The 14,924-nt window shown below is 35.4% G+C and overlaps 2 protein-coding genes across 2 annotated transcripts in view; one reads left to right on the forward strand and one right to left on the reverse strand.

Moving 5' to 3' along the window:
* LOC306867207 (parathyroid hormone 2 receptor-like) overlaps positions 1 to 4,613 on the reverse strand; it is a gene marked incomplete at its 5' end in the record, with an annotated part of 49,148 nt that extends 44,535 nt beyond the window's left edge. The window contains one exon of the mRNA XM_079412798.1: positions 4,542 to 4,613. Within this exon, the coding sequence (XP_079268924.1) occupies positions 4,542 to 4,613 (72 nt within the window). The remainder of the gene's footprint in view (positions 1 to 4,541) is intronic.
* Positions 4,614 to 6,257: 1,644 nt separating this feature from the next.
* Positions 6,258 to 14,924, forward strand: part of LOC306867547 (alpha-1,6-mannosylglycoprotein 6-beta-N-acetylglucosaminyltransferase A-like) — a 70,132-nt gene continuing 61,465 nt past the window's right edge. Inside the window, exon 1 of the mRNA XM_079413274.1 lies at positions 6,258 to 6,421. The gene's annotated coding sequence lies outside the window, so the exon portion shown is untranslated. The remainder of the gene's footprint in view (positions 6,422 to 14,924) is intronic.

A 14,924-nucleotide genomic window follows, 5' to 3' on the forward strand; every position in this document is an offset into this window, starting at 1 on the left:
GCAGACGCTTTAGCGACTTACAAATGAGGACAACAGAAGCAATCAAATATAGTATTAAAACAACTAAAAACAGATCCAAAACTAAAACTTTATAAATACTACCTGTACACGTTTTAAAATAAAAAATAAATAAATGACAAATGCATACAAAATTTCAAAACTTCACATTTAAATGAAAAAAAAAAAAAAAAAAGCTAAAAACAATTCAAAATATTAAAGAACAAAAGGTATATGTCACGGTGCGAGGTGGAAACAGGAAGGTGCAGACGAGGACGTAAACTCAAACAATAGTCTTTAATGAAGACATCAAGGCAGGGCAAGACAAGGCTGACACAGACAGGAACACCGGGGAGTAACGAGTAGACCAGACCAAATCAAACTCAACAGACAGGACTATAAATACACAGGTTAATCATAGATAATTAGACGTACACGGCTGGACACGAATTAACTAATAAACACATATAACAAGGACACATCCATCCTATAATGATAAATATCCACCCAGTGTTTTTTTTTTTTTTTTATCCCTATTTTAAAATCCCCTTTCTCAAATCAGGCTGTTCTGAAGTTCCTGTCAGAATGACGTAGTTTTGTACAGATCGCTCCCACGATAGTTGATTGACAAGACCGTCTTACCTTAGACCCGCCCTGAGTGAGCTCTCATCAGTCCATCATTGTGTCAGCTCCGGTGCAGGGGAAGACAAGATGTCTCAGATTAAGCGATTGAAGTGTTTAGTTTTTGGATGTAATAATGAATATAGGAGTCGTCATTTACTCCCGACATCTAAGCCTCAGAGGATTAACGTTACTTTCATTTTGAAGGGAATGCGCCGATCCTCCATCTACATAAAAGCGTCTATGTTTACCCAAATCATTCATGATCTAGCTTTATCTACAGAAGAAGTGCGTATAAGGGTTTTTATGAATCTTTGCAAATCGCCTTTCTTAATAATGTACTAGTTAGCCAGTTTCGCGGCTGAAGTTTAGTATGCTCTTAGAAATATATACCTAGATGCCTCATTATCGGGCCGCGATATGTAAGCCATCCGCCATTTTTGGAACGGTCTGCGAATCTTTGAGCGCATTGACTGTGTGTCTACAACAGCAAGTTATACGCTTGTATATCTTTGAATATTCATCTATTATTATGGTGAATGCGAGATGGCTGACGCGTCAAAGTATCTGGAGCGGTCGAAAAGGGAATCTACACATATCTATGGTCTGCTCGTCACTCCACGGAAGAGAGGGGCGGAGTCAGCAGAGCTCACTAGCATTTAAAGCAACATGGACTAGAGCAGCGTGCTGAAAACAGAGCTGATTTTGACAGGGTAAAGAAAGTGGTTTTTACACTACCACTGAGAAATTTTAACCAAAGTATGTTATAGATTTTTCATTAAGACCCTAAAGAATCATATAAAATGGGCATCGGATGACCCCTTTAATTATTCTAGCTGCTGTGAGAAAAGGCTATAAACGATCCACCCACCTGCAGGATCCTCACATACCATAGCCTAGTAGCGGGACAACTTTTTTATGTTTACTGACGTGACGTAATGACACGGTGCCATGCTCGAATCTCCTGTGAAAACCTACCTTTACCACTCAAATTAGAAAACATTATTATAAGCTAACTGTTGTGAATCAGGCTAAAGTAAGGCGATAGTTTTGAACACTGGCTGGTTATGTACTTGCTCAAATATTGATTTTGGATCATTTTTAACCAAAAAAAGTTACGGACTGCAGCTTTAATATGAAAATATATTGACTATTTACTTTTTATATTTTAATAAAAATTAGATTTTTTAAAAAATGTTTATTAAAAGTTAAATTTTTTTATTAAAAATAACATTTTATTTGTCATGTTTATATATATTTGTTTGTATATATATATATTTCTTAATTGCATTTTTTATATTTTCATTAAAAACTGTATTTTGACTTTTTAATTGTATTTTTTTATATTTCTTCCTAAAATAGTATTGCTATATAGTATTTGTATATTTTATGATAAAAAATAGTATGCGGTATGCAACGCTAAATAAACACCAAATCTTACATTGCTGTGTAGGCTACATACTGCAAAAATAGAAGCAAAATCCCTAGTGTACTCCCCCTTGTGAGCCCAAAAAAAATAAATAAATAGAAAGAGAGAGAGAGCGAGAGAAACAGAATAGTGTCATTTGTAGCTGTAAAAGAAAAAGTGAGTGTGTTTATGAAATAATGTGTGCCTGCATGTGTGGGAACACATGCCAGCGCTCAGCAACCTTTTGCTTCCACTAAACCAAGCATGAGCACAGAGGATGTTGTGTAAGAATCCTTTCCGCCACATATTAGACCAGAAACCGAACAGAAATGTGTGGCTTGAAATAACATTCATATGAAAATCGCGAAGCGTCAACAATGGAATATGTCAAGTGCATGATTCATTGTTTGCAATTGTTTCTGAGATGTTAGCATGGCACGGTACCTAAATATATTTTTCCTCTTCCGTGATCTTCACAAAAGGGTTGTTATGGGAACCAACACATTTTTTCCCCAAGAATCAGATTCAAATTTTCCACTTTGCTCAGAGTTTTCAAGATACCAGAGTCTGCAATCGAAAGTCAGAGATCTTACTATGAATTGAATTGATCTCATTTTGTTTCCCAAAGAAATTTTAGAAGAATGTCAATACAATTGGTTATAATAGTATGACATTTCCTAATCAATCCCCAACTAATCAAACAAGACAATCAGAAAAAATCACGATCTTTTAGACCAGGGGCTGCGACGTTACCAGAGTAAGGAGGATAAGAAGAGACAAAAAGAGGAACGACGCAAGAGGGCCAAAGGCAGAGCTGGAAAATCAAAAGATCTGTGTTAAACTAAAAGAGGTTCTGAAGTTGATGAGAAAACAAGAATCTTTAAACAAAAGAATAATGAAGAATATGAGAGAGATTATTAATTTGAGTGGGTTTTCTACTGAATTGCAAATGTTAACAAATGATTTAGCGGTAATGGAACTTCAAACTCTTGTTACAGAAATATAAATGTCAAGATGTTGTGTTTCCAGTATGTGCTGTATATGGAGAGCACGAATATGAATTGCTGTGAAGTTATTAATAATATGTTTATGAAGCTTGCTTTGCAAATAAATGGTTGATGTCAAGGAGATGTTAAATACATTTGCAGAATGGACCTTCTTGTCAAAACAAAGTCATGAGGTGTTATTCATATTTGCTATATATGAAGTGTATGGTTTTGACACCTATATTTATGAATATATATGTGTGAAATGAGGTTTTACCATTTTCCATAGTTTAAAATAATAATAGGCATGATTGCTATCTAAGAAATGGAGAAATTGTTATTTTGTACTTGAACTGTTAACCCTGCTATGAGTAGTATCTGGGTGAAGGGTCATGGTCTCTGCCAGCTCGAGGAACTGAAACCAACCCAGACAGCGGGGGGAGACAGACAACACGTGCAAGAATAACGCAGGTGGATGGAAGACTATAAAGGGCTAAAGACAGAGATGGACGAGGCCGGCTAATTGCGTGGTGAAGACTTCTCGTTTGTTATTTTTGGTATTTGCTTATGAGTTACTGTATTTTTTGAATAAAACGAAACCATTGTATTGGTGATTCGTTAAACTTTTAAATCAGTCTCTGAGTAATTAATCCTTAAATAACTAGTTATCAGAACCTAAATAAATCCTTACTTCGAGTTTCAAGTGGTCAGAATTTGACTGAATTAGCACGGACATGGGAACAGAGGGTTGAAGCTACTAATATCCATTCAATGGAGAGGTGAGTATAGAACGGTCTATTATGAGCCCATTATGAGAAATATGGATATGATTAGTGGTTTTAATTCCCTGTACTGGTATACAAACACTACAAGAAACATCTAAAATGAAAAGGATACTTAATCTCCATCACAGCTCTTGAGTTACAAAAGAGCAGCTTCTGAGTAGCATTTTCATGTTTTATTAATCATTTGATGCTGATTTTCTCACTTCGGTGGGGAAAGAAACATGAGATCTATTTAACATCTCAGTCGCTGCTCAGTTCAGCTGCAAGAAGATTAAATGGAGAGCACATGGAGAAATCAGTTCAAGTAGAAATATCACCTGTAGGATCTAAGAATAACATCTGTAGAGTTGAAGAAAAATCTTAAACTGTGCTGAGATTTGTCAAGGTTACAGAGTCTGCAATGTAAAGTCATAAATCTCAATATGAACTCATGAAAACTGATTTTCTCAAAAGAAATGTTAGGAGAAATATCTCAAATGAAGAGGATGCTTAGATGAAATTTTAGAAGAAACATCTAAAACAAAGTGGATACTTGCATGAGATCTTCATTACATCTGAGCTACAAAAGAGCAGCTTTCAGGGGGTGTTCAGTACGCCAAGAGAAAGCCCAGGAGGAGAGATTAACTTAAATTAAATGTAACCTCAAATGTGAATAATCTGTGTAATTAAATAGAACTGGTGTTACATTTTGGCCAAAATGAAGATATTCAAACTGTAAAAAAAAGTTTTTATGAGATCTCTTACCGTGCGAAGGTGCAAGTGTGCACAACCTGCTTGACTTGTAGACTCACCCAAGTGCTCACTGTCCATTTCCATATCAACAAACCCACCAAAAATGGCCCAGTTCCTTCACTCCTTACTGTAAACAATGCAGGAAGCTGATCTGAAACGCACAGACACACTTTGAAGGCATGCACACCGATCAGAAAGTACCGGATATACAGGAGGAGAATTTTAATCTAGAATATGTGAACAAGAGTTCAAAGGCAATTTCCACATTTTACATATCTGACTGTAACATACACAAAATTATATAACATGCAGTCTTGTGCGAACTTGTTCAAGTAATGGATTCATGGGGAGGATCTGCTCTAAACGTATTACACACTGAATTATGGGATGTCTGGGAATGGGGCTGTAATTTCGATTGAAATGTGTAATTATGCTTTCACAGAACATGTCAAGAGTAGGAGGAAGACTAATATATAAAGGAAGAGAAAAAGCATGATTTTTGAGTAAACGTGTTTTTGTCCTTGTCTTAGGACATTCTTCAAGGAACGTTAGACACCTATGTATTTGTGAACATTCTTGGACGATGAAGGGTTTTTTTTTTTTTCATAGACACTTCTGTTCAGTTGAATTTTTTCCTCAAAAATTCGCATCTTAAATTTTCTGTCAAAGCATGAATGAACGTTCAAACTGGCCTCATTTTAAACCCAAAATTCAGTTTTAAAGGGATTCCAAAGTTTAACTCCAAAATAAATATTCAGTCACTGTTTACTTACCCATTTACCTTCAACCGTTCCACTGAAGAAAGTGGTTTTGGGACAAGTAATGAATGTGAACAAATCCCTTAAGAAATCAGCCTGTTATAAAGCAAATTTTACTCTCATAATATTTGATTAGTTTCACAAGATTTACTTTAATCGTTATATTTGAAGGCCTTTGAACTGCAAGTTTATTGAATGTCCAATAGATGGCAGAATACACCAAGACTTCGTATTGTACCCCTCGGTCAAACTCATTATTAAAAGCATAGTTCACATCAGAATCATTCTGTTAACGTTTACTCACCATCACATCGTTACAGGCCCGTTTGACTTTCTTTATTTATCGGAAAACAAAAGGATAAATTCTGTATAATGCCTTACACAAAATCACAATAAAAGCAGTCCTTATGACTATATTTCAAGTTTTCAAAAATCATACGATAGCTTTGTTTGAGGAACAAACCGATATTTAGGCCTACGTCAATATAATTTTTGCCCTCAAGTGGGCGGTTGACCGTTGAACTCGAAACTTCGAGAACCGGTCCAATTCACTTTACCGAGTGATTCGTGCAAAGATTCGACTCAAATGAATCATTCACGAATCAGCCGCTCTTCTAATGTAACCATAGTAACGGTTCATGGTTTCTCAAGGTTAGAAAATATCTATATTCGCCTGAATACGACACCTTTGTTATTGCGATTTTGTAATTTTTGAGGCATTTTTTCAGTCACTTAATTGTTATTGAACGGAAAGTATATTCTTAATCATTTTCCCTTCAGTTTTGGTGTCCTGTTTTGTGAGATTACGTTTTTTTTAGCAATTTATAAAAGAATATAACTAATTAATAAAAAAAAATAACTACATCTGAGACGCTCTAAACGTTAGGGACCCTTAGCGAGCCAGCGCTATGTGGGGTTTTAACGCTTTTCAATAACATAGGTAAAATCGCCACGCTCCCTGCGGTCTCCTGTGCGTTTCGACGCTCTTTGTGTTGAATGTGATCAGACAGCCAAACGAAACACACCACCGAGAGTTGTCAGGTGCCTGGAACCACACCGACGCCGATCACATCGCATCCACCGGCTTTTCTACAGCCTTTAACATCCATATCACCACCTCAAATCTTTAATCAGGTTAGTGTTTGTTTGGTTTGCCTTCTAAAAGCGTACAGGATGAAAGCAGGGCGCGTTGTTGCGCTGCAGTCCACTGCGGAACACGCGCATATGTGTTATAACGTCTTTATTTGTGTTATTTATTAAATCTATCCATCAAAAACGCGTTAGGTTTTTAATCCTTGATTTGATTATATATTTACAAATAAGCCTTACAGCAAAAATAATGTGGTTCTACTGTCTTAAAGTGATGGTAATATAGTCGTACTTTGATGTATACCATGGTACTGACATTGTACTCCAAGGTACTTTATACCAATACCATGGTAATACAAAGGTACAAGCCATAATATTAGGTGGTATATGATATTATGTCCAAACCGTGTTACCGTGTCATTACATTACAATGGCATGGTAAATGTACCAAAACTTGTATACAAACAAGTACTCTTGTATTAGCATGTTTCTGACATGTACATCTGTATTTTTTTTTTTTTAGTATACCATGGTATTTGCATATGATAATTATTAGTTCCATTAAATTAATTTATATTGAAATGTCATGATATTACAGTGTGGTGCCATCACTTTATCATAGTACAACCTCAATACTTCTTTAAAAGTGTATTACAGAGTAACCTGAGGTTAAGAGTCTTTTCTCAAGGGATGATCGGCTCAACCTTATGGGGTTCAAACCTACAACCTTTGGATTGCAAACCAAAGCCTTTAACCATTAAGCTGCGTTAGAATTTGGTGCAGTTATTTAAAATGGCTTTGGAGTAGTTTGGTGTAGTAGTTAAATAAAGAGCTGAGGTGATGAACAGAAGGTTGTTGGGTTGAGTCCCAAAAGTACCAATTGATAAAGCCTTTAGACAACAGTTCAGAGTGTAATGTATTAAAGAGGTTTTTAACATGTCATAGTGTCAGTTATGCATCATACATCACTGAATTTTCACAGAATACTGCATAATTTAATCATGCGTACAGTGTTTTATAACTGTAATGTTGATGCGTTTAATCTTCTGTCCCACCATAGAAAGTCAGGCTGTAATCTAATTCTTTACAAACAGTCTATGTTTGGTTGTTTCAAAGACACCATTCAACTCTTGTTATTAGTTCATACTTGTCCATACTTTTTCCATACGTTGTTGAGATACAAAGTGACATTTGATTTCAGTTGATGGCTATACTGTATTGTTCATGTCCGTAGTGGCCTGAAACGTAATACGCACTGAAGGGATTTTTCAAATCTATAATCTTAACAGTGATTGCTAGTCATAACTTGCCTCAGAACACCAAATTCTCTGTTGCTGAAATGGAATTGACTTCAAAGGATTGAGAAACAGATAACTGGTACAATGTCCATGTTATAACAGGTTCAGAAATGTTCTGTTTTATTGTCATACATATCTTTATAACTTCCTGTTCTTGGGCTGCGCTTGATCTCACATGTGATGGTCTGTAAATAGACCCTTAGTCCAGTGTAAATCAATAGTCTAATCTGTGGTATCAATGAAGAGCCGTTGACCTTGGCTATTCGTTTCAAGTCGATTGCCCCTCTTTGACTACACTGGCTACTTTTCCACCGTGTTTAATGCAAGCGCTCTTTATGTTCAGACCTCTTGAGCCTGTATAAGAGATGCTTTATGCGAGTTAATTTGTGGGACGGATGTGGGTTGCGTTTGGTTGGTGAAAAGAACTCATGGGTGTGAATGATATAAATAGCGACTCTCTTCCAGGTAATAGTAGATAGTCTGTTTCAGCAGTTCAGGAAGTTTGATATGTTTTAAATGTGAAAAAATGACATCCAATCAGAATAATCCACTTTGTGAGCTTTACCTGCACGGTGACTGGTTTTGCAGGATTTCACCACAGGCATTGACATGAGACTGTCCGTTGGATTTTGTGTTGATGTCTAGTTTAAGCTGAGTTGACATTTATTGACATCGTCTTGAAAACACCTTGGATCCTCTGCAGTGAATGGGTGCCGTCAGAATGAGACGTTTGCTATTTATAATACTGCTTTCTCCATTGAAAGCGATATCTAGTCTGAATCAGGAGAGAAATATGCACAGATAAAGCTCTGTTTGTATGCAAAAGCTGTTGGTGGATTTTGATGTGAGAGGACAACAGGGGATGGACTTTTTCACTGCATGAAGCATTATTATGAGCCATTTAAAATTAAAACATCGTAATGATGGGTTTGTTTCTTACAAACATGCAGCTTTTCACTTCATAAAGATGTTAATTGATGGACTGTATTGTGTGGATTACTTGTGGATTATTATGTTTTTATCAGCTGTTTGTACTCCCATTCTGGTGAGCAAGTGATGTAATTGTAAATTTTTCAAAATCTGTTTTGATCTTAAATGGTCTGAGGGTGAGGAAATATTATGATTTTTGAGTGAACTATTCCTTTAAGACTACATTTCCCAAAATGCATTGCTGTGGTGGTTACATTGGAAAGCTGGTAGACGTACCTTAAAAAAAAGTCTTGGTGTCATTTTTCTGACAGTAACTACTTTTTTTTTTTTGGAAGCGAACAGAATGCATTTCGCATTCAGAAAATTTCCTCTAGATATTTGCTTTGACAGCAGGCCTCAGCGGGGATAATTTCGCCTACGTGTGTAGCTCAGGAAAAGGCCCTTTTTGGCCTGGAGTAAAGGGCTTGCTCACTGGGATCAACTCTTGTATTGTTTGGCTGTCAAATCAGTTGCAATATTCTGGCTGAAGCTCCTTTAAAAACATCCTGTTTGCATAATGGCCGTGTTCTGAAATTTGATGCTTTTCAAAAATGTCATCCATGCCTTGGGGGTGTATTACAGAAACATGCCAATTCTAAAATCCAAAATGATCTGTTTAGTAACCAATGTGATTTCATTTAGTAAACTTCAATTTAAAGCAATGAAATTGCTTGACAAGAAAAGGAGGAGAGATGTTTTCATTCAAAGAACATTTGATTGGACGAAAATCTGTGTAGTGCAGGATGATGTCATCAATATTTTTGGTTCTATATCCCAGAAAAGACTGTAAATTAAAAAAAAATCCTCGGCTGTTCTAGAATGTTATTAGCATGTTTTAGAAATGGCAAATGTCCATTTTAATGAGAGTTGTAGATTTTTGCACATTTTTACATGTCATTTGCACAATATAGCCTAGTCGATTTCTTTAACAGTGTTTTCCGGAATCAGAGACTAGATCAACTTGTTCGTTTTGCCTTTTTGACCCTCCAGAAAAATTACAATGATGTATCAACAAATACTGATGTTAAGTGAAAGTGACGTGACATACGGCCAAGTATGGTGACCCATACTTGGAATTCGTGCTCTGCATTTAACCCATCCAAAGTGCACACACACACACAGCAGTGAACACACACACACCGTGAACACACACCCGGAGCAGTGAATAGCAGTCAATTTGCTTGGGATGTTTAAGTACAAATACAGTGTAATTAGTCTTGTGGCGTCACACAGTGCAAACACTGGTTATTACACAGATGCAATCAGGACTACGTATTATAGCAATGTTTATTTAGTAAACATGCAAGATTAAGTGTTTGGAAGTGGTGAAATGAATCTTTACAGCTGGAAATTGTACTTCCATTGTGTGTGAATTAAAATTTCTGGAAAAAAATAGTACGTAGTTTTATTATAAAGTTTCTTTAAGATATAATAATAATAATAGTTATGTGATATTCACGGTTACTTGTGACGTTTAAGTACAAAATGAGAGGCTAAGTTTTGTTGACAAAACTACTTTAGGAGATACTACCAAGAATATTTCCTGGAGTGGTCAATCTTTACTTGAAAAACATTTTGTTTCTTAGAGCTGGAATTTGTCGGATTTAGTAATTCCATTAGGTGCTTCTCAGCGTCGGTGTGATCAAATGAAGAAGTCTGGAAAGAATTTACAGAATTTTATCAAGATGTTGGCAGAGTTTTAGTCGTTTGAGTAGTAATAACACCTATCATGTGCAAATATAATCAGGCCTAATTTGCAACTACTAAAGTACGTTTACTATCAGTTCTTGGGTGTGTTAACCGCCCCAAGTTGGCTAACCTGAAATTCTGTCAGACCAACAGATTAATCTTTTTGAATGTTGTCAGTCCAGTACAATAACCTCTTTGACCAACTCCTGGTGAAAACGCGAGAGCCTATTGTAAATTATTCATCAGCATTTTCCATAGCTGTCCTATGGTTACGTAAGTTTCCGAGGGAAAAGGCACTTTCTCTGTGAATGCTGTTCCACTCTATTTCAGGCCCTCGCACCCTGCATGGTTCCTCTAAAGCGCAGGAGTTGTAGTTTTATTTAGCTGGAAACTGATGTTTTAGTTTTGATACGAGATCTCAAGAATTCCAAGTGAATACTTTCAAGTTGTAACAATGTCATAATTCCAGGATGCAACAAATAAAACAACAAAGAAACTAAAAGTTTGGCCATTGCATTTGTGGCGTAGATCGGTTAGCCTGATATGATATCATTTGAGTACCGGTAATTACAAAAGGTGCTGTCAGTTTTGGATATGTTCACGTGTGATAAGTTTTAATGTAATCATAATGTAAATTGTGTCGGAGGCAATTTAAGCCCTCTGTTTGGCATAATATACTACTGCTTAGTTTAAGATAGCACAAGATGTTTGCTTCTCACAAGGTAGTGTGTACAAAGGTCAAAAGTTCTCACAACATTATCTTTTTCTCTCAGAAGATCTTCCCCTTCCAGGAAGAACATTCAAAAGCCTGTACTTAAACATGATACATAACAATAATTACAAATACTTAGAAAGAGAGCTTAGACAAATGTGTATCTGATTTCAAATATACTTTATCAGGGCTCGAAATTAACTTTTTTACTTGGTAGCACTGGTGCTCCCAACTTTAAAAAGTTAGGAGCACCGGCAAAAATTTAGTAGCACCCACTAAAAATGAATGAGCACCACAACTACAAATGATATATTAACAGATTTCATCTTTACATTCTTAACTTTAATGCAGATTTTAGATTGGTAAATATTAGCTGTCAATCACCCAGTCACTGCTTTCCGACTGTCAGGTGACAGGGAGCTAACTACCACGGGAAATGCAAAGGGCTGACGAAGAGAGGAAATGAAAATAACACTGACAGATTTCTTTCGTAAACCACCTAAGTGAATCAGAGTTTGGTTAAACACAGAGAGAGAGCTCCTCTTTGACAAGGGTTAGGATGGTGTATGCGGTGTTGAATTTTACATTCAGCTCTGGCAATTGCGCGGAATGGCTGGCAGCTAGGGGTGTGCGATATTGACAAAAAATGATATCTCAATATTTTCTAGGATTTTATTGATAACGATAATTAGACGATATTTTGCTGAGTGTGTTATTGTGCTGATCTTAAGGACTACCGTGGACAGTTTGATAATATTCATATTCTGTGTGGTGGTCAGTTCACAGCAGTGACAGAAATTAATCTTTTCCAATAAGTTTAAATTGATTTTTACCTTATATGGTAATTTTACAATTAAGCCATTTTTTTTTTCTAAAAGTGTGCATCATCATTTGAGTCAAATTCTTACATTTAATCAGTCAATTAGAATAGTAAGACATTTGGGCTGTTATCAAGCAAATGAAATCCGTATCAACAAAATTCATCTTTGAATTTGAATTTCTGAAGTGGCATTTAGATAATAATAATAATAATAATAATAATACATTTTATTCATAATGCGCCTTTCTTAAACGCAAAGCGCTACAACATATCCAAACAAAATAACAATTTCAAGCCTTGTTTATCATGGTATACACAACAATTGTGTTTATACAAGAACATCTATTTCTGATACTTTCAATAAACTAATCTTGAACCACTAGTCAATTATTAAAAAGTAGTTTTGTACATGCATCTATTAATAATTTGTTGATGAAAGTACTTTTTAGACTTAAAACAGTTTACTGTGGGGTTTTTTTACAGAACAATTACAAAACATCCTAGTTTATATTTTTATCAGCAGTATTTTGTAAAAGTATTTTTTTTTTCATAAACAGACAAAATATGGATAAAGGAACAGGCCATCCAAGATGTAGATGAGTTTTTCTACATTCAGATTTGGAAAAACGAAGCGTTACATCACTTGCTCACCAATGGATCCACTGAAGTGAATGGGTGCCGTCAGAATGAGAGTCCAAACAGCTGATGAATACATCACAATCCACAAGTAATCCACTCAAATCCAGTCCAACAGTTAACATCTTGTGAAGTGGAAAGCTGTGTGTTTGTAAGTAAGAAACCCATCATTAAGACTTTTTCAACTTCAAACTGTTGCCTCCAGCTAAAATATCCTCTGTCCATAATTATTGTTTTCGCCATTGAAAAAATGTCTGAATCAGGAGAGAAATATGCACATATCAAGTACCTTTTACAAGCAAAAACAGTTCTTATCAAATATATTGGTTTTGAATTTTGATGTGAGAGGACAACAAGGGATGGATTTTTTTATTTTTATTTTTTTTTTACTGAAGGAAGTGTTATTATGGACTCATATTTTGTCCAGAAGCGACAGTTTAAAGTTAAAATGTCTTGATGTATTTGTTTGTTACAAACATACATCTTTTCACTTTTTTTTTTCACTTTTCAAGATTAATTGATGGACTGGATTAGTGTGGATTATTGTGATGTTTTTATCAGCTGTTTGTACTTATTCTGACGGCACCCATTCACTGCAGAATATCAAGTGATGCATTGCTACATTTCTCCAAATCATCTGGAGAAACAAGCTCATCTATGCCTTGGATGGCTTGAGGGTGAAACATCTTCATTTTTCAGTGACCTGTTAAAAAACTGAAAAGTATTTGTTTACCTATTATGTAAAACCACAATAGTAAAACATTTTAAGTTCTCTCAAAGATGAACTAAGTAGTGTTACACCCACTCTTAATTACGACAGAATACTGATAGAAGGGTGTTACTTTCTTATGGATAATTTTTAGCAGAAAATGATGTAATGTAATATTTCTGGGCCACTGGTCATTTCCGAGTTATTGTTAAATGTGATATGATATGAGTAAGCCATATTTGCATTACTGTGTTGTGCCATGGGGGTTGTTAAAATACTGGTTTCAGGTTTAGTAGGATTTGTTAATCTAATGGAAAAACAGGTTTTTACCTCATTTCTGTGTGGGTATGTGGCATCTTCTGCTCTTTATTGCTTTTTGCTACATGTGAAAGTATTCAGAGCTGCCGGTGGATTTTTAGGTTTCATAGTGAAGTGTTTAATAATTGTAGCGAAGATTAATTGATATTTTATACATTGAAGAGAAAGGGTGTGGGAGGTTAAGTGTGTGTCCAACCTGTCTGTTTGGCAAAGCAAGGTAGTTGATGTGGCTTTAGAGGGCAATCTCTTGAATCGTGAACAATGCCTAAGTGAGTTCATAATGCATATCATCCAGCTCCTGTAGATCCTGAGCAAACTATCAAACAGTGTCAGTGACATTTCTGTATAAAGTGTGCACCCATTTGGATTGTTATAGGAAAGCATTGTTTGTTAGTACGTGAATATAAATCAAATTGCTTCTAAAAGTTAACTGGCTGAACTGCAACAATGTCACATTTATGTTAATTATATCACACTTAAATGGCAATATCACTTATATGGCCCTATGGTTTTCATGTGGAAAACATGATGTGCACTTTTCATAGGTGCCTTTTATTGTAGAAAAATAAATAAATAAATAATAAAATAATATATATATATATATATATATATATTAGGGGTGTGCTCAAAATATCGATTCTTAGATACATACCGATATAATAAAAAAAGATACAGTATCGATATTCTAGCCCTTAGTATCGATACTCCGCCCAGCCATTAGGGGGCGCAGCGGCGCCCGCGAGTTTCAAAAAACTCATGGAAAATGTTAAAGCAAGATGTGATTTCATAGTGAAATATGTTATGGCAGTACATGGTGTCACAAAAAAGAATTATAAGAAGATTTAATAAGAAGTTAAGAATAATAAGAAGAAGATGTTGTGCTTGTGTGAGCTCAGACTGTACCCTTGGAAAGTTAAATGTTGACTTGTGGTAATTTCCAGATTAATACAATTTGTGTACAATTAATCAGAGCACTTAAAGTTGCAAATATTTAAGCAAAATGCACTTTGTTATAATGCACTTTGTCTTCAATAAATTGAAGAAAAATGCAGAGTTCTGTTTGTTGAGTAAATGTGTTCAGCATTAACTAATTGGCTCTGGCCCATGTATTTTTATTGAATCGTATCGAATCGTGTCACATTGTATCAAATCGTATCGAGACAGCTCTGTATCGAGGTACGTATCGAATCGTGACCTGTGTATCGAGGTATGTATCGTATCGCCAGGTTCTCCAAGGTATACAGCCCTAATATATATATATATATATATATATATATATATATATATATATATATGTGTGTGTATATATATATAAAATGTACAGTATCTCACAGAAGTAAGTACACCCCTCACATTTTTGTAAATATTTTATTATATCTTTTCATGTGATAACACTG

Source organism: Barbus barbus, assembly GCF_936440315.1.
Source record: "Barbus barbus genome assembly, chromosome: 49".
NCBI lineage: Eukaryota > Metazoa > Chordata > Actinopteri > Cypriniformes > Cyprinidae > Barbus > Barbus barbus.